A 20,070-nucleotide genomic window follows, 5' to 3' on the forward strand; every position below is an offset into this window, starting at 1 on the left:
CTCACGCAGCAGAGTACCTGCACCAGGCTGGCCTTTGTGTACATCATCTCATTTAGTTAACATTTATTAAGCTCTTACTGTGTACTAGAAGCCATAATAAGTGCTTTATAGATCTTAAGTTGCTGAATCCTCACAACCACCATACGAAAGAGGGTTTCATACTCGACCCAGGACAAACAGTTAATAACTGGCAGGGCTGGGCTTTGAACCGAAGTCTGTCTACCTTCACGGCCTTCTTACCACCATGCAGGAGCTCTTACAAACTTCTTACATTCACAGCCTACCTGTGTGATTCTTTGCCGTAATCAAACACCACCTGTACTGTTGTTTGTTTAATGTTTTTCCCTAAATTAAGTTATATAGTGGCTTGGAGGGCAGGGGGAGTTTGGAATCCCACTACCTGGGTTTAAGACTCCTGGCTTCTCCACTCTATATGAGAGTAAGGCTCTCTGAGCCTCAATTTCTTAAAATAAAATGGCACTTTCCCTCACAGGGTTCTTGTGAGGATTAAATGAGTTAGACATGTCAGGTGCCCAGCACACAGGAAAAGTGGTGATCAGGAGGCCTGGCTCACAGTGGAATTGTACTCCCTCATCTCTTTACATTGGAAGTAGCCACGGGACTTGCTTTGTGGCCCATGAAATATGCATGGAGTGATGTGGGAGCCATTCCGGGCAGAAGCTTTTGAGCTAATATATGGTCTGTGACACTCACAGCTTCCTTCTGCCCTGGTGATCATGACATTGCAAATGGTGCCTCCTCCATCTGGTTGGCTCCCAGAGAGAGGACTCCCAAGCTGACCCGATGGACATGTAGCTTCTATTGTTTCATCACTTCAGCATAGCCTGGCCTATACTGACTGATACAGAAGAAGCTCAATAACTGTTAACTTATAAATATAATCATGTATACATTTTCTTAAGAAGGAAACTATATCACTTTTGTACATGAAGAAATAAAGCACCCGTTAGCATCCGATAACATTTGTATAATAATTAAAACAAGAAACATTTATTCTCATAGAACTAAAATCATCTTGCAACCCCCCCACGCCCCATGGTACCTCTACCACCATTCAAATCCTTCCCTCTAAGGAGCTAAACCATGGTTGTGGATTGGGGAAGCCTAGCCAGAGTGCCCCATGGTCAGCCCCAGGCCCCTGCCCCTGCCAGCCTGACCTCCGAGGTGCCAAGCCCAATGCCCACCCGTGCATTTGCAGGGACACCTGCCCCGCTGCGGCCCTTACCTCGGCAGACGGTGCCATTCTCCACGGCCTCGAAGCCCGCTTTGCACATGCAGCGCCCGATGGGCACCAGCCACTCGCCGTCCCCGTTGCAGTAGAGCTTGATGGGCACGTCCACCTCCTCAGCATTGGCGATGCAGCTGCCCCGCGCGGCCACCAGCGAGGTGCTCTCGGCCCCTGACAGTGTCTCCTGGAAGACGGCGCCATTCTGGATGATGCGGGGGCACTTGCGGTAGAAGACACGCACAGCGATGAGGGACATGCAGCCGCCATAGTCCTGGAAGGCCAGGTAGAAGCCACTGCGGGACACGGGCCCGAAGCTCCTCACCTCGGTGTTGATCTTCATGACCCGGCCACCCAGGTCCACCTGCGAGAAGCTCTCGTCGGCCGCGATGGTGTCCACCTTCACCCAGGGGTTCTCCATCCAGTTGGGGAAGGTCTTGGTGGCCGAGTCAAAGTCGGCCTCATAGTAATAGAGGTTGAAGGTCTCCTTGCAGGAGCCGGGCACGCTGGGGATGCTGCTGCAGTCGCGCACGGAGAACTTCATCTCCACGTGGATGCGGTGGGCGCCGCGGCGCCGGATGAACTTGGTCCGTAGCCAGTTGTTCTGGCTTGACTCAAATACATTGCATACCTGGTACGTGCGGATCGTGTTCATGTTCTCATCGTAGCCGCTCACCTCTTCCCACTGTGGGTGAAACGCTGGTCAGGTGGGGGAGGTGAGGGCTTAGCCCCAGGGAACGCCCAAAGAGGAAAGACACAGGCCCCACCTTAGGGAATCCTCCGGTCTGGCGGGAGTGAACAGGACTCCTAGTACCAGGGGCCTCCTAGTCTGATGGGGGAGGCACAGGCTCTACCTTAGGGAATCCTCTAGCCCCTAGCACCAGGGGCCTCCTAGTCTGATGGGGGAGGCGCAGGCTCTACCTTAGGGAATCCTCTAGCCCCTAGCATCAGGAGCCTCCTAGTCTGATGGGGGAGGCACAGGCTCTACCTTAAGGAATCCTCTAGCCCCTAGCACCAGGGGCCTCCTAGTTTGATGGGGGAGGCACAGGCTTTACCTTAGGGACCTTTCACTTTGATGATGGAGACATGATTGCTCCAATCACAAAACTCCCAAACTCAGGGGGAGGCACGGCCTTGGGCCTGAGGAATTCCTGCCTGTGAGGGAAACACACCCATCCATTGGCAGGGCACACACCCCACTCTTGGTATTCCTCTAGTCAATAGGGTGTAGGTGACCCTTACCTCCAGGGGTTCGCTGAGAGCAGACAGAGCTTTGTGATAGGGAGACAGAATTTCTGCCTGTTGGAAGTTCCCTGCCTGACCAGTCTGTGCCCTTGGGGACTCCCAGTCTGATGGAAGAGGAGCCCTTACCCCTGCGACTGGAGAGACAGGACTCTTCCTCATGATGGAAACCCTGCTCTGGGGCCATAAGTGGCTAAGATGGTGCCTGGAGGGAGACCGCCCACCCTTCCCGCCTGGGGCAGGTGCTTCGGCCTCCTCACTGGGCTCACGCAGCCAGAGGACAGTTCCCAAGCCTCCCTGCTGGAGGGGCCAAGCCGGGTCACGGAAAGCTGGAACTGGAAGGGCACAGGGTCCACATTCTCTCCTCACAGACCCTCAAAGGCCAAGCCCTGTTGCACTGCTGAGCCTTTGTTCACACCCTTGTGCCTTCCTCAAGTACCCTCTCATCTTCTCTGTCCATCCTTCTGGAACGTCTTGCGGCAGCTCTCCATCTGGCTGCAGTGTTTGCTTTCACAGGGGAGTATCTGCCTGGGCGAGTGCCGGGCACTCTTGGCTCTCTTGGTCTGGTTTCCCCAGTGGACCTGAGCTTGCCGAGGGTAGCTACTCTTCCCCTCCTTCTCTTGTGCCCCCTATAGGTGGGCTGGCTTCACCTGGCATAGACCCAAAGGAACTCGGACAGCAGAACATCCCTGCCTACCCCTGTCAGCCCAGGGGCTGGGGGCTCACAGAGTTTCATTTCTTTGTCATATTTCTCACACGTGATATGTATGGTTGTCCCCATTTTACAGATGAGGCAGTAGAGACCAGAGAAGTGAGGTCACTTGACCCAGGTCACACAGACCCAGGCCCGTTCACTTGCCTGTCCACACTGCCTCGAAACAAAAGGACCCACAGTGCCCCTGGGTTTTGTCCCAACTCTGCTAAACTGATGTGTGGCCTTGGGCAAGTCATTCCCCTCCTCTGGGCCTCTATTTCCCCAACTGCTAAATATGACTATGATGGGGGTGGGAGAACCGTCACCCTCAAGTGGGCATTCTTTGTCCTGTCTCCCTCTGATTCTCTGGGCCAGGTCTGTACAGTGTGGAGCTGTGGCAGCTGGCCTGGGGAGGGACAAGTCGAAGCCTGCTGGCCCAGCCTCTCCTTCAATGGCGATTCTGAAGCTCCTTACGTTGCGTTTAATATATTTTTTTTTTTTGGTGGCACCATGTGACAAAGTCAGCCCCTTGTTACAACCACTGCTCTTCTTCAGAACTTAATTAGAGCACTTAATTAGAGCACTCTGCCTTTCTCCCCTCTCTCTAATTAACATGCGGAGGCCCTGCAGCCTAAACACCCCAAATAATTGCGTCCGGGGGCCCTGCAGCCCAGCCTGGCCTCATTACCGGCAGGGTGGGGCTGTGGGCCCTGCCGCCTTCGCAGATGGAAAATTGGTGACAAGAAAGAACCACAGAAAGAAGCCTGACCCGGGGCCCTGCCTATTGAGAGCACAGGCCTGGGGGGTGGGGGGAGGGAACATGTAGCTCCACGGGGCAGCAGCTGAGTCTCAACACAGAAGCTGGGATGGGGGGAAGGGAAGGGATGGGCTGTGGGAGCCCAGAACCTTCCCCAGAGACCAGGGGGATATGGAGGGAATGCTATTAAAACTGATGACGGTGACAGTGACGATGGTGATAGCTATTATAGCTCCTCGTTATTGGGAGCCCACTCTATGCCAGGCACTGCGCTAGCTACTCGGCAGGAAAACCTCACAAGAGTCCTGTGAGGAAGGCATTCTTATCACCATGTTAAAGACAAGGAAACTAAAGTTCAGAGAGGTTAAAGAACTGGCCCCAAATCACACAGCAGGCGAGTGGCAGAACTGGGAGAAAATTTCAGGAGTCTTACCCCACAGCCTGTAGGCAAGTGCGGGCTGGTTGGTGCGGGGAGGAAAAGGAATCTGAAATTGTGCTTGCCCTTGTCTTTGGGGAGCCTGCAGACTACATGGGCTCGGGTCACTGAATGCAAGGAAGTGTGAAGAGCTCAGGGAGGGGGAGCCTTGTGTTACAGGGACCCAGAAAGGGGGCCCAGAGGACTTGGTCACAGCCCTGGGTATAAATGTGAGCCTTGTCCCTTACTAGCTGTAGGGCCCCTAACAAGTGGCTACAACTCTATAAGCCTCAGTTTCCTCACCTGTAAAATGGAGGTGATTCCTCCCTTTGGAGTGGAGGTGATGTGTGGAAAAGTGCTTGAGCCTGGCCAGGTGTGGCTCAGTGGCTGAGCATCAACCTAGGATCTAGGAGATCGCAGTTCGATTCCCGGTCAGGGCACATGCCCAGGTTGCAGGCTCGATCCCCAGTAGGGGCCTTGCAGGAACCAGCCGATCAATGACTCTCTCATCACTGATGTTTCTATCTCTCTCTCTCCCTCTCCCTTCCTTCCTCTGAAATCAATAAAGACATATTAAAAAAAAAAAGAAAGAAAGACAAGTGCTTGATACAGTATCTGACATACACTGGGTGCTTAGGAAAGAACAGTTCACTTGCCTCATCTGTAAAAGGGGGCAATACGAGCACCTACTTCTGAGCCTCACCCAGAGGATTCCATGGGACCGCTTAATGCATCTAGCATGTTGTCATGGTAACTGGTGCTCCACCAACGGTAGGGGACCAGGTGGGTGGGACAATGAGCTTGGCCCTGGGCTCTGAAGGAGGGAAAGGGAGTGGAATATGAGGGGGCATCCAGGCCCTGCAGCAGAACCCAAGGTGTCCTGGGGGACCAGGCAGGATTTGGGGACCACTGACTCACCCCTGATGGAGGATGCACGATCCAGCCGAGCTCTGCCGTCGCTGTGGTTGAGTCCATTAGTGTTTCTGTGGGGAGAGCGAAGAGTCACGACCCAATGCATTGAGCAGATTTAAACTGGCCCCTTTCAAGCACTCATTCAACAAATACGTCCATTCTGTGCCAGGCCCTGTGCTGGTACCCCAAAAACAACGAATAGGAAGCCCTACTGTGGAACAGAGCACAGTCTGACGTGGAAATGACGTATGAATACAATGAGCTATGAGATAGGTGGAGGGACCTAGAAGGTCACAGCTGGATCTTGCAGGCCAGTGAGAGTGGGTGAGGCGAGTTTGCTGCTACGTTCTCCTTCTGTGCCCAGGACAGACATCACCAATCCATCTCCCACACTGTGGCTGCCCAACAGCCTTGTTTTGTACTGAGGGCAACTGAGGCACAGAGAAGGGGAAGAGACTTCCTAAGGATCACACAGGGACCTGCCTCCTACCCTGTAAACTTGTAGACACTTAGTTTGAGGTCTGGATGATCTAGAGCGAGGGTTGGGGCGGAGTGCTCCGTGTCCAGGCTGCTCTGAAGGTCGAAATGGGAGTGACAAGGTCTTGAACTAGGGCTGGAGCATTGGGGATGGGGGGTGGGAATGGGAGGAAGCATTTAGCCAGAGGTGACCCCAGTCAGACCAGTGAACTGAAAATAGAGGATGCGGCAGTGTCCCCATGACTGCCAGTGGCTTGTGTTTTGGGTCATTGTGTCCCTTTGCACTGGGGGCTGGCGATGGGGGAGGGGAGGTGCCAGGGACGGGGGAGTCCAGTGCCAAGGGTATCTTTTGATGGCAAATCGGAGGGAAGTTCTATTGTGCTGCTTTGGAGCTGGAAAAAGGGTTCCTTTTCACACTCCGAATGCGACAGACTTTTCTTCCTAGGAAACAAGGGTTGAACTCTTAACCTGTTTTCTCTCATCGGCCTCAGCCAGGGACGCGCCAGCCGGCCCTCTGCCTGGGCCCGAGGGACAGCTGCTGGGAGCTGTGGCGAACAAGGGAGAGGAGAGACTCTCGATGAGAAAGGGTCCGGTGTGCGCCCACCAAGCAGGTGGCCCCACCCCTTGGCTGCATTCCTGGGCTGACCCAGAGGCCAAGCCCTAGAGGATTCCATGGCCCAGAGGAAGGACCGTGAACCGACAGCCTCATTGTACAGGTGGAAACTCAGGCCCCGGGAGGGCAAGTGACTTACCAAAAGTCATACACTAAAAGCTAGTGCTCAAACCTTGGACTCCCAGGGAGCTCAGGCCAGGGGCTCCCACTGTCCCCTCTGCCTCCCACATCTGGAACAAGCAAGGGGAGGGGCTCAGAAGGGCTAGAAGTCAAGGGCTGCCTGGTTCGCAGACAGAAATGGACTAAGAAGGGGTGTGAAGTTCACAGAGTCCCTGGGAGGATGTGAAAGTCAGGGGCCTCCTATTTGCCCTCCTCACCATGCCAGCTCTGGGCTTTGCCTGGAAGCCCACCTCTGTGAAAGCTGTTCCCTTGGGGCTGTGGCAGGAGGGACACATGGCTGTGATCCCCTGAGCTTTGCTTGGCCTTTTGCTCCCCTCCCCTCCCCTCCCCTCCCCTCCCCTCCCCTCCCCTCCCCTCCCCTCCCCTCCCCTCCCCTCCCCTCCCCTCCCCTCCCCTCCCCTCCCCTCCCCTCCCCTCCCCTCCCCTCCCCTCCTCTCCTCTCTTCCTAAATCTTCACCTGGGGATATTTTTTCCATTGCTTTTCAGAGAAAGTGGAAAGGGAAGAGAGGGGGGCGGAGAGAGAAACATCGATGTGAGAGAGACACATCGATTGGTTGCCTCCTGCACGCACCCCAACCAGGGCCAAGAATGGAGCCTGCGACCAAGGTACGTGCCCTTGGCTGGAATCGAACATGGGACCCTCACACGCAGGGTTCCTTCTGATCTTCTCCCCCTCCACATCTTCTTCGTTCACTCTAATTCTCCTCACCCCTGAAGTCTCAACTCAGGTCACCTCCTGAATCCACCCCACCCCATATCTCTGTCCCATCACTTGCAGATATCTGAGATGGGAACCACCCCTGTTGGCCAGGTTTTTCCAATGGCCTGTGGTTCTCCAAAGGGTGGGTGCTAGGTCCTGGTTCTGGGGTCCCTGAGACCCAGCACAAGGCCTGGCACATAGTAGGTCTTCCTCTACTATGTAGGAAATTGCCCCCAAACTGTAGGATCTGAACACATGCTAGTGTTCTGCTGCATCAGGACAACATTCATGACTTCAGCGTTTCATGACCTACAACCTGTACTTATTTAGTCACTATTTTTCCTCCAGTTGACTTTTTCCTTAAGCACATTTTAAAGGGGAAAAAGTAATCATTATTATAAATGGAAATAAATGGAAAACGAACATCATAAAAAGAAGGAAAGTAAACACAAGATTATTACAATTAAAAATGCCTGCAAACTACCTAATGCAGCACTTCACTTCCCAGGTGTTGAGAACCGCTAGGCTCCATCAGACTGTCTCCAAAGCGCTAGAAACGGTGGGTGAAGGGTGGGGCAGGGCCTGGCAGAGCTGAGGGTGAAGCCTGGAGGGGTGGAGCTGGGGCTGCCCAGAAAAGGTCAGCAGCTCTCCAAGGTCCCCCTTGTTGGACTGTGTCCACCTGCCCACATCCTTGCCTGGCTCCCTGGTCCTGTTCTCCCCCCGCCCGCTAACACCGCCCTTTCACTTGCCCCTGGGCACTCCCACCTTGGCTAGCTCTATGGGAATGTCTAGTTCCCAAGCTCTGGATGCTCTAACGGACAGATGAGAAAACTGAGGCTGTGTGTACAGATTCTTAGCATCCAGGCAAAAGCTGGAACCAGGGCCTCCAGCCACCGGCCCAGAATGCTTTCCTCAGTGGCAAGCAGGGTGTAGGCCATGGGAGCAGCTTTGGCCCTAGCCCCACTACACCCCCTCTCCTTCCTGGAGACTGCACAGAAGAAAGCAATCAGGAGGCCCTGATTGCACAGGCCGGGGAGGCCCCCAGGACCCTCCGGCTATGTGTGAACGAGCAGTGTGCATTTCAGAAATATTTGAGCTAAACGGGGAGACACACTGAAGTCGTTAGCGTTGGGCCCAACAGCAGGGTGGTTGTGTGAGGCCCTGGCAGGCTCTACCACCACCCCGTTTCAGGCTGGAGTGGCTGGTCGCCCTCTGCTCCTTGGTCCACCTCTGGTCAGCTCTGTCTGACCCCCTCTTGGGAGATAATTTTCTAGGGCTACAATACTCTTTGTCTGCACTAAAGATATGTGAAAGCTACAGAGGTAAGGAAGAACTTTCGTTAAGCACCTATTGTATGCTAGGCATGGAGCTGAGCACTCTAAATATTTCAGGTTTATGACAACCTGGGCAGAGGTATGTATTATTAACCCCACTTTACAGATGAGAAAACTGAGGCCAGAGAGGTGAATAACCTGTACAAAGGCCCACGGACAAGGCTGGGACTTGAACCCACATCTCTCATTCCATATCTGTGTTATTTTTAAGATGCCACAGCTATAGCCTTAAAAAAACAAACGCAAAACAACCAAAATCACCGGGGCCTTTTATATGTGCTTATTCTTTGCCTGTGTGGCCTGAGTGAGGACAGGAAGGGAAAGAGGGAAGGACAGCTGGGGAGTAGGGCACAGACTGTCCAGGTTAGAACTTGCCTCTGACGCTCTCTAGTGTGTCACTATAGGCAAACCTGTGCGCTTCTCTGGGCCTCAGTTTCCCCATCTGTAAAATGGGCTGTGTGAGACTTAAGTGACATTCTGCTGATGTGACATCTCCCAGGGCCCTCATTCAGGGGCATGGGAGCTCTGTGTCTGACTTGTTCTCCACTGTATCTATCCCCAGCACTGAGGACTGACTCTGGCACACAGTAGATGTATTGGACCACCACTAAGCACCTGGGTGATATGTCTAAAGCCCATGTCTGATCATGTCTGAAATGAGCTTAATGCCCTTCAGAGCTCCCCTGCCATCAGGATAAATTATGTCCTAGCACCTCAATAATGCATTCAAGGCCGCTGCTGACTGGCCTGCTAATTACCTTTCAGCCGCACTTTCCTGCATCCCTAGAGTCCAGGCATCCAGAATTCCTTCTGCTTGCAGAAGGCACTCAGTTTCCTTGGGCCTTGGTGACTTGACCATTCCAGACTTTTCTTCCAAAACTTAGCTCAAAGACTCCTTCTTCCTGGCAGCTGTCCCTGCATTCTACTGGGTTAAGTAACAAGATCATGGTCATTCAATGAAAGTCTACTCTGCATAATGTGAGCCAGGCATTGTGCTGGGCACTGGGGATGTAGAAACAGATCAGCAGGTCTTTCCCTCAAGGAGCTTCCAAACTAGTTCCCAACACGTGAACTTTCTCCGGGGAGAGGCAGAGGGAAAAGGCTGGTCCAGTCTGGGAGCCAGGAAACCCCGAGGAAGAAGGGATTAGCTTTGACCAGGGAATTAGCAAAGGCACCTCAGAGGAGGTGGCACTTGAGCTGGGAGAAGGGGAAGGGTAAACTACACAGAGGGCAGAGTAGAATCAAGGGCACAGAGGGATAAAAGTTTAGGGGCAGTTTGGGTAACAGTAAAAACCTGGTGACCGGTTCTCAGTGGTGGGTTCTGGGCAAGGGTTTAGCATTTATTATCTCATTTCATTGAAGCTATTTGTAAATTAGATACTTTATTATCTCTCTTTAAAGATGGGAAACTGTTAGGAGAGGTTGTTCAGGTTTCCATGGCCAGGAAGTGGTGGAGTTGCATCTCTTTGTCCCAAAGCCCATATTCATAACCATGGGAATTTCTGTCCCGTGAGATCAGAGCAAATGCTTCCTGGGAGGATATGGTAGCTCAGGAGGGGCCAGAATATGTAGGGCCTTGGATGTGGGGCTAAGGAGTTCAGGCCTTGTCCCACAGGCAATGAGGAGCTATGGAGGATTCCTGAAGAGTGTAGTGACGTGGTCTCTCCTGAGAACATGGACATGAGCACATAGTCTGTCCTGAAGATAGACAGACACCTGGTAGATGTTCCCAGGGTATTGGCTCAAGACTGGCCGGCCAGCAGCCCATGGCCCAGACAGCAAATCAGCCTGGCGTGTAACCCAAGCAGCAGATGCCACTCTGGACCCTTCCCAGCAGCTCCATTTGCTCCCTGTCTGGGGCTAAAGGGGCTGAGGTGATTCAAACACAGGCCTGTCTATAGTACCATAGCCTGGTGAGAGGCTGGCCACAGCCCAAAGGCCAGTCCCAGGCTATTAACGGCTGGGAGTTGGAGCATTCTTTCCAGGGTTCTAATGAGAACTTTTAAGAGGGGACAATAGTCAGGAATCAGGAGATAAAGTTCAAGGCCATCAACAAGCTGGGCGACTTGGAAAAGTCACTTCACCTCTCTGAGCCTTTGTGCACCTCGCAGGGTTGCTGAGGATCCACAAGGGTGTTGGATACAAAGGGTTTTTATAACTTGCAAAGGCTGGAGATCACAGTGGAAATGGCTAACACTCATCGGGGCCAATGGTGGGCAGGTACTTCATCAACACTGTCTCGTTGGCATCCCAGAGAGACCTCACGGGGAAAGCAAGGCTCAGAAAGATCAAGGAACCCCCCAAGACCAGAAGGCCAGTAAGGGGCAGATATCACAGCTTTCATGTGCCATGCTCTTGATGCCAGGCCCTGGGCTAACCACTCCATGCACTCTGCAAGGCTGGAGCTGTTATCCCCATTGTACAGACAAGAAAACTGAGACCAGGAAGGCTAGCAGGTCTGCCCAAAGTCATGCAGCCATAAAGAAGCAGAGCTGATATTTGAACCCAGCTCAGCCTAACTGGGTTCGGAGAGGCCTCTCCTCTGAACACCAGATGAGGATCAGTGCCTGAGAGGGTCTCAGGGTCACTGGCTCACTCAAGTGGGGTGTGGCGCTGCCAGAGAAGTCATGGGCAGCTCGGGGAAGGCTGCGGATCTCCTAAAGTGAAACCCGCCAACAGGCAACACGTTGTTTTTCCAGCTCGGCCCCCTGCTCCGCCCTTGGGCCCACGGAAAGGGGACCCAGCTAATGTAAAATCCTTCTGCCTGCGGACTCTCGCACACATACCCCTCCTTGTCCTCCTGCGGCTCGGAGGCCCTTTTCTGCCTCGGTTGCCTGCCTGGAGCCTGCTCTTGTTTTCTCAGGCCGGGCGGAGGAGTCCCCGTGACGCCGGCTCTTCCACTCTGTCCCCCGCCTGCCCGCCGCTGGCCTGGGCATCCGCCAGCGCCAGCCGCCCGGCTGAAACCCAATCCTCGGGGCCGGCCGGGCTGCTCGCTAACAGCGGGCCGCATTGTGAGGCCGGGGCTTCGGGAGAGTTTGGATTCGCTGCTTGGGGACCCACTTAACCTCCGCAAAGGACAGGATGATGGATGGGGGTCTGGGAAGGGGTTGCTGGGGGTGGGGTGCACGGTAAATGAACACCAGGGCTTCCTGGGGAAGGAAAGGAGGGGAGGCAGGGCGGGGAACAGCCCTCTACACAGAAGAGCTCCGTTAGTCTTCATAACAACCCTCAGGGATGCCTGTTACTGGTCCCATTTTATACATAAGGAAACCAAAGCTCCGAGAGGTTAGGTGACTTGGCCAAGGTCACACAGCCAGTCAGAAACCAAACCCAGGGCCATTGCCCTTGAGCCTTCCTGACACACCTGGCCGCCTCTTGCAGCCAGCATCTGCCTGGTGATTTTTAATCTTTAAAGTCCTTTTATTTCAATGAATCCACAGACCCTTCTCGCCTATTAAGGAGGTAATAAAAATATAACGATGGCAGCCAGCATTACTGAACCCCTGCTATGTGCGAGGCATGGGCTGAGCACTTTTTTACTTCATCTCGTGAGATCCTAACAGTGACCCAGTGAGGTGGGAACAACTGTCCTGGCCATTTTACAGAAGACAAGAGGAAACTCAGAGAGGCGGCCACAAGCAAGATGCAGCAGAGCTGGGACCCGCCTCGGGCTAGGTGACGGAGGCAGGAGGCCTGGCACCCAGTTGTTTACAGCCGGCACCCCTCTGAGCGGTTGCTAAGTATTTTGCATCTCCCCTCTGCGGGTGGACAGAGCTCCCGCTCTGAAGTCTGGCACTCGAGGTGTCCTTTCTTTTCCCTGCAACCTTGCTTGTCCTCCTGACCTGCGGGGCCACTCAAACACATCCCTCAAAGACCCCCCGCAAATGCCACCTCCTCGGAGAAGCCTTTCCTGATGACCCCAGCACTGGGGCTTCCACAGTCCTATGTGTATCTCCCATCACCACCCTCGTCACCCTGCCCTGCGACTTTCTTTGATTCCTCAGTCCTCAACGAGACTGCGAGCGCCTTGCGGGCAGGGCTGAGTCTGGTCACTGTGGCGGCCCTCAGCCTCTGTTAAAAGCACCATTCTCCCATCACACCCCCATCCCAGCCTACCCAGATATCAAACGCTCTTTCCTGCTTACACCACCAGTGTCGGTGTCTGGGCTTTTCCTCCAGGAAATATAGTCACATCAAGATGGCTCCATACACTATATAATTCAAAGCACTTAGCACCAACCACTGTGCTGAGCTGTCACATATATTGTCTCCTTTGATGCTCACAACACCCTATGAGCTATTTTATCTCACTTATTTTATCCATCTACCATTCCACTCGCCCAATAACCCACCACCCATTCATCCACCCGGCCACACAGCTAACATCCCACATAGGTATCCATTCATCATTCATACATTTTCCCTGGAAGCCAGCTTCTTTTCCTTCCTTCATTTCTTGCTCCCTTTCTTTCTATAGATAGGGGGAAATAAGCTTCAGAGAGGTTAAGCAACCTGCCAATGTCACACAGCTAGTAAGCAGCAGATCCAGTTGAACCAGGTACACTTTTAACCACTCTGGTATGTAGCCTCATGCTTTCTCACTTTATTTTTAACTGTCCTGTTGTATGCAGGTTAATATTATAAGTCGCCTCAAATCTTTTTGGATGTGTGTGGGTGTAAATTACACATCAATAAGACATAGGCCACTGTAAGTCCAAGCTGGGGTCTGTCAGGTTGGAGTCAATTAGCAAGCCCGCTGCAGGACCTGCTGGGACTGGATCTATTTGCCTAATTGGCATTGGTTTCTCCCAGTGAAGGACAATTAACTCAAATCCCAGAATCCAGACCACCCCTCTGCTTCTGGGCAAGATGTCAGGCATTTAGCCACATGAGATTTTACTGTTCATTCATTCACCATTGACCCACAGGCCCACCCATCCATCTATCTTTCCAATTATCTAATCCTTCCAGTCATCCATAAACTATCCTGCCATCTACTCATGCACCCACTGACTTATTTACCCACCTGCATACCTATCTATTCACTTATTCTTCCTTCTTTCAATCCATCCACCCACTTGTTCACTTACCCAACAATCCACTCACCCATCTATCCACCTACCCATTCATCCACTGACCCACCGAATCCAAGCAATTATTTATGAAATTGTTCTGCCATCTTCCCATATACTCACCCATCCATCTCTCTATCCATCCATCTACCCTACCACTTACACAGCCCGTCAGTCATTCCACTTGCCCAAGAATGTACCACCCATTTGCCATCTTATACATCTAACATCCCACTTTGGTATCCATCCATCCATCCATCCATCCATCCATCCATCCATCCATCCATCCTCCCTCTGAAACAACCTCCCTTCCCTCCCTTTCTTTTCATTTGTTTATCCACCTGACCATACAGTTACCTGCCCATCCATTTACACCACTCACGTATATACCTAAAAATGTGTTGCCTAACTATCTACTCCTCCAATCCAATCAGCCTGCACTTATTGAACCCCTACTATGTCCCAGGCCCATGCTAGTTACCAAAGAATCAAAAATAGACATTGTCACTGACCTAAAAAAAAAAAAAGTGCTGATTTGGGGCAAACTCTAAACTCTTAATGGCTCCCACCCTCCAGTTCCCAAGGACTTCCCAGGTTCCACATTCTACCCTTGGCTTTGGTCCCTTACTCAGGCTGGCATCCTGGGGTCCCTCCTACTGTCTCAGGATCTGGTTTCTCTCTGCCTCCAGACAACTTGTTCATGGGGTCCCCCTTGGCCTTAGACCTGGCTTCCCTATCATGTCAGGCATGGATATGGCTGAGGCCCATGACAGCCAACAAAGGATGCGGTGAATGAGAATGTGAGCCCGGATTCAGCCTTGCCTCCACTGTGATCCTGTTGCACAGCCTGGAAGGGGAACCCTAGGCATAAAGAGACATAACTCCACAGCAAAGGAGGGACCCAAACCCCGCCTGGAAGTCCCGGGAGGCATCCCAAATAAGTGACACCTGTCCTGGACCCCAAATATTGAGTAGGAGGAGGCAGAGGAGACAGCTTGCCTGTGCAAGAGACCATTCCATGAAGTCATGGAAGGCTTCCGAGGGGAGGTGAGCCACCATCCTCAGAGGGCAGGGCCCCTCTGCCTCACCTGTGACTTTACAGTGCTGCCCTGGGAATCTGACCAGGTGCGGATGGGCCAGGCAGAGACGCTTCCATCACCATCCAGACCAGGCTGACATTCAAGGCCTTCCTTGGGCTGGGCCTGGTCTCCGAATCCAACTGCACCTCCCTCCACCCTGCGGGGCCAGTTCGCTCATGGTCAGCCCACACCTGCCGAGTCTTTGCTGCTTGGAATATCCTCTCTGAAAAGATGGGAGCACGGTGGGCAGGCAGAGCGGCAAGAGCTAGGCCCCGGGCAGGGAAGGCAAGTTCCTTAAATGTGTCAGATACTCCTATTGTCTCCTTCACCTACCCAAGCTGCTGCGTCTGCCCAGGATGCCCACCTTCTTTACCTAGAAAATTCTTCTTTACCCTTTAAGACTTAGCTCAGGCACCTCTTCTTCCAGGAAGCCTTCCCTGACCATCACCCTCCTTCCCCAGCTTGGGCTAGATGCCCCTTGTCTGGGCCACTCCTCTCTAGAGTGTGTCTGATGCCCTTTCCTAGACTGGTACTTAAATAGGGGAAGAGGTACTGCAATGCTGGTTCCCGGGCACAAGACGAGGCCATGTCAGACAGTGAACAGGTAGCCTGTGCCAAGCCCACACTCTTGGGACAGAGCAGCCTTCCCAAGGTGCTGGCCATGCCACTAGGCTGGTCTACCTAGGAGACAGGACCACTGGCCACAGCTCCCTGCCCTGATCAGGCCCACCGTGGAGCTCCTCCCTACCAGGGATTCTGTGGCTGTGCTGGCGGCAGCAGCCTGGAGTGGCCCCAGCAGATCCACTGACACTGGGGAGAGGCACAGGGATTTCTGCTCTACTGGAGAGATTGGATCTGGAACCTCGAGCATCTCACCATGCTGGTGTGCACCCACTGGGATGGGCTGCTTCCCTGATGGGGGTGAATGTGTTTGGTGGGTGGTCCTGTCCCCTCATGCTGACTGGTACTCCTGATCTCTTCCCTGCGGGCCCTCTCCTTCCCACATCCACCCCAGGTCTGCAGTTTCAGTGACCTCATCTGGGAAATGGGAGCACTAAACAGGCCCTACTCACGGGTATGGATGCAAAGCTCTTAGTAAGGCCTTGCACTGTCAGCTTAGCTCAGGTGAGGTTAGTACCACAATTTTTATCAAACCTCATTACCCGGGAGCAACGGTACTGAGAGAGAAACCTCTGGGATTGGATGGGATGGGATAGACACCCGCATCTGAACAGGGGTGACCATCATACTCCTGACTTCCAGCTCCTGAGTACCTACGACGTGCCAGGAACTGTGCCAGCTACTTTTCACAGATGATGCTGGCTGGTCCCCTTTTAACAGATGAGAACACTGAGGCTCAGGGAAGGGCAGTGGCTTGCCTGGGGTCACCAGGGGGTTGGTGGCAGCCCTGGGATTCTGAGCACCGTCTGGGGCTTCCTGCTGCCTCCCATTCACACTCAGAAAGTCCCTGGTGCTGGGCCTGGCAGGGAGCATTAACTTGGCCTTATTTAAAGTTGCAATTATCTGTCCCATTTCCCGCTGGTTACAACTGAGATCTCCAGGGAGGCGGGAAGACCCTGATGGAGGCTGCCAGGAACAGGGAGTTTCTAAGGAATCGTCCCTGAGCCAGTGACTGAGTGAGCATGGAGGATGTGTGCTCTCTCGCTGTCCCTGCGCCTCTCACCCCTCTGCTCCTGCCCCTGCCCCAGGAGCTGACCAGGCTAACACGGCAGCTGGAAGGGGCCTCCCCAGGGTGCCCAGTCTCCTTGTCAGTCCCGCAGAAGCCGTGAAGGGGTCACGCCAGGGGCTGAGGCATGAAAATAGCACCCAATGTAGAGATGGGAAGACTGAGGCAGCCTGGGGGGTTGGTCCAAGCCCCCACAGTGAGGCAGCAGTGTGTGGGGCCTAAAACTCAGTGACCCAGGCCTAGAGAAGGGCCCCAGGAAGCTCTCTGAGGTGGAAAGATGGAACTGGGGAAGGGGCCCAGGGATCGGGCAGAGAGTAACAGTGCCCTCAGGGTTTTCGGGGTGATTCGGGGTTTTCAATGGGCCCGTGCCTCCTGAAGGCCTTGAAAGGGGACAGTGCACAATGGGAACCCTGGACCAAGGCTGTGTGTCAGCTACTCAGTGGTGTGGCCAGAATTAGTAGCCCAACTGTCTGGCTCCCAGTCCTGTACTTCCCACCGGGACAGAGACTTCTTCAGGCATACACCCCCTCCTGTCTCCCCCACGCAGTCCTCAACACCCGGCACATCTCCTCTCCTCCGATTTCAACACACTCTCTCACTGAGCACCTACTGTGTGCCTGCCTGGGCCTCAGCCCCTGCCTGGAGGAACCCAGAGGCTGGCGAGGGTAACACCCGATTGAGCACTTCTGGTTTTCGCTGTCAGAGTGAGGGGCACACACTGGATGGTGGGACAAGAGGGGCAGGAGAGCAGGAGCCTGGCGGTGGAACCTCAGTGTAGGATCCAAAGGCCAGGGAACAGCAGATCCCACGGTGTACTCCAGGGAGCTGGGAATGTGGGCTCAGCAGTCAGATTTACAACTGAACCCCACTTCCTAACCCGGTGACCTCAGGCAAGCCACTTCCTTCCCTTCCTGAGCTGTGGAATGGGAATAATATTAGCACTCACCCTGCAGGTGGTTGTGACAATTAGATCATGCACAGAAAACATTTAGCTCAGTATCTGGCTATAGTAAGTGCTTGGTAAAATATTGGCTGCCATTACTGTAACTCAGATTTCTACACGACTTGGCACAAAGCAGTCACTCAATAAATGGGTATTGTACTGTTATCATCATCAACATTAGCCAGACCCCTCTGGTCAAGGGGAAAGCAGACTCTAGCTTTCTTTTATCCGTGGTAGACAGAACAGTGCCCTCTGCCCCCAAAGATGTCTACACCCTAACCCCCAGAACCTGTGACGACTACCTTACATAGCAAAAGGGACTTTGTGAATGAAATTAAGTTAAGCATTGTGAGATGGGGAGGCTATCCAGGATTATCCGAGTGGGTCCAATGTAATCACAAGGATTCTTATGAGAGAGAGGCAGGAGGGGAGTTAGAGAGAAGCCAGGACGGGGGCAGAGTGCAGTGATGTGCGCTAACGATGGAGGAAGGGGCCACAAACCAAAGAATGCAGGTAGCCCCTAGAAGCTGGAATGGGCTCAGAAACGGATGCTCCCCTAGAGCCGCTAGACAGCATGCGTCCCACCGACACCTTGACTGCAGCCCAGTGAAACCCATTTCAGACTTCAGACCCCAAAGACTTTAAGAGAATAAATTTGTGGTAATTTGCTACAGCAGCAATAAGAAACTAATATATCCTTAATAGAGAAAGTGGTCACCTCCTGTACACCAGCAACTGCTCCATCTTCAAGAACCCCATACGCTCACTTCTGCCACTGAGGAAGAGCCCAGCCCTTCTGCTGACAGAGCGCAGTGGTGGGGGGTGAGGGGTTGGGGATTCCCAGCTGTGGTTGAGGGGAGTCGTCCCAGCATTTCCAGTCCTGCTTGCCCCTGAGTATGTCTAGAGAGGGCTGGAGCTGTGGCAGGGCAGATGCTGACCACCTATAACTGGGCTCTGGTGAGCCCAGCAGCAGTCTCTGTTCTGGAAAGATGGGGACAGCAGGGTGGGGTGAGCTATTCTGGGGGCTACTGTCTACCTAGTTAGTGTTTACTATGTTCTAAGCCCTGCCCAGGACTCAATCTTCCCAAAGCCTGGGAACTATTATCAGCCCCATTTTACAGATGAAGAAACTGAGGCTCAGAAGTGACATAACTTGCCCAAGGTCATCCAGCAGGATGTGGTCTGGCTTCCACTTGTACAGGCCCAGACATGGAGTGCTCTGGCCCTCCCTGGGTGCCCTGTCCACACCCAGGCCACTCAGATCTGCGACCCGCTGGGCAGTGGACCTCTGCTACCCACCAGACCATGGTACCTGGGGCTACTCCCTGCCCAGCCCTCTCTGGGCCTTGGGGATACGATTCATGCCTGCTTGTCTGCCTCTCAGAGGTCTACACAGTAGCTGAAGTCACAGGTGCAGGAGGACCCTGCAGAGAGCTAGACCCTGGGGGAGGAAGAGACATTCTGAGAATCACAGCATCAGCACCCCTAGATGGGTGCCAGCCCTTCCTCATGGTGAGCAGCTGTATCCTGTGCAAAGCCGTCCCCAGTGTGACCTCGTCCAGGCTTCCTATGGCTTCCCATCACATTCCCATTTCACAGAAAATAACCATAATGAGAACGATCGTGATCATGGCCATTAGTGGAGCTCCTATCCATGCCAGGCCCCGAGCTAAGAGCTTGCTGATGTCCTCTCATCCTGCCGTCTCACACGTCCCTGGGAGGAAACACACACTGGGGCTCAGAACACACTCCCACTCCTGTGCCACTCCTGCGGCCTCTGTCAATATCGTTGCTGCACAGAGGGGGAAATGGGCTCAGAGAGGGTCCTGGCTTGCTCGGGGCCTAGGGAGTCATGCAGGGGTGGGCTGAGAACCCAGGTCTCTAGGCCCCCAGACGAGTCTGCCTTCCTCTCGGCCACAGGGCATCGCTTGTGTGACATCCTTGGGAGGCCCTGAGGACCTGGGGGCAGATGGGTCTAGAGTCTGCTCAGTGGGGTGGTTTATGGCTCTAAATCAATCTTTTTGTGCCTCTAGTGAAACCCAAGGCCCTGGACACCAGCACCTGGGAGCTGGGAAGCCAGAATTGGGGCTCCCCCATGCCCTCCAATTGGTGTTATTGGGGACACTGCCTATATCCTGGCCCCTCCCAGGAGACATTCGCCTCAGATGACTCCCTGGCGGTGTTGGTGCCAGGCCGGGAGGAGAGAGGAGGCAGGCCGGGCGTCTCTGCCACAGCAGGCTTCAGAGCCCTGTGCGGAATCCCAAATGAGCTATTTTTAATGTGCTTCAATTTTCATTTTCTTTTATTGGAAAACACAGATGGTGACTTGCTGCCCCTCACACACGCTGAGCAAGGCGCCGACAGGGAGCGCGATATGCAGCAAACACGTCCGCCCCTCCCACACCTGGGGAACTGCATCCAGCAACCCAGTTTGTGGCTGCCCAGGGCCTCAGTTTCCCCAGCAGTGAAATGGGGTTGGCCGGAGTGGCCCCCAAAGCCCCCACCAGCTCCAGTTTATGAGGGTCTGGGCTAGAGCAGGGGAGGAGGCTCTAACAGGACAAGGACAGCAAAGGGCCTTGCCAGGGAGAGGTGGGGGGGGGAGGGACAATTGTTGGCCAAGGGAAGTTATCTTAGCGACACCTCCAGCCATACTTTGAGGTTTTCCCATTTCACAGATGAGGAAAGTGAGGCTCAGGAGATCAGGCATCCTGCCCAAGAG

At 53.8% G+C, this 20,070-nt stretch overlaps 1 protein-coding gene across 3 annotated transcripts in view; it reads right to left on the bottom strand.

Moving 5' to 3' along the window:
• The window catches only part of EPHB2 (EPH receptor B2), a 158,443-nt gene that overhangs the window by 98,961 nt on the left and 39,412 nt on the right, over window positions 1-20,070 (bottom strand). For all 3 annotated transcript variants that reach the window (XM_087820171.1, XM_087820170.1, XM_087820169.1), the window contains exons 2-3: window positions 5,273-5,337; window positions 1,247-1,931 (exon numbers count right to left, since the gene is read on the bottom strand). In XM_087820171.1, the coding sequence (XP_087676297.1) occupies window positions 1,247-1,931; window positions 5,273-5,337 (750 nt within the window). The remainder of the gene's footprint in view (window positions 1-1,246; window positions 1,932-5,272; window positions 5,338-20,070) is intronic.

This window comes from Miniopterus natalensis, chromosome 9 (genome assembly GCF_054644295.1).
Source record: "Miniopterus natalensis isolate mMinNat1 chromosome 9, mMinNat1.hap1, whole genome shotgun sequence".
NCBI lineage: Eukaryota > Metazoa > Chordata > Mammalia > Chiroptera > Miniopteridae > Miniopterus > Miniopterus natalensis.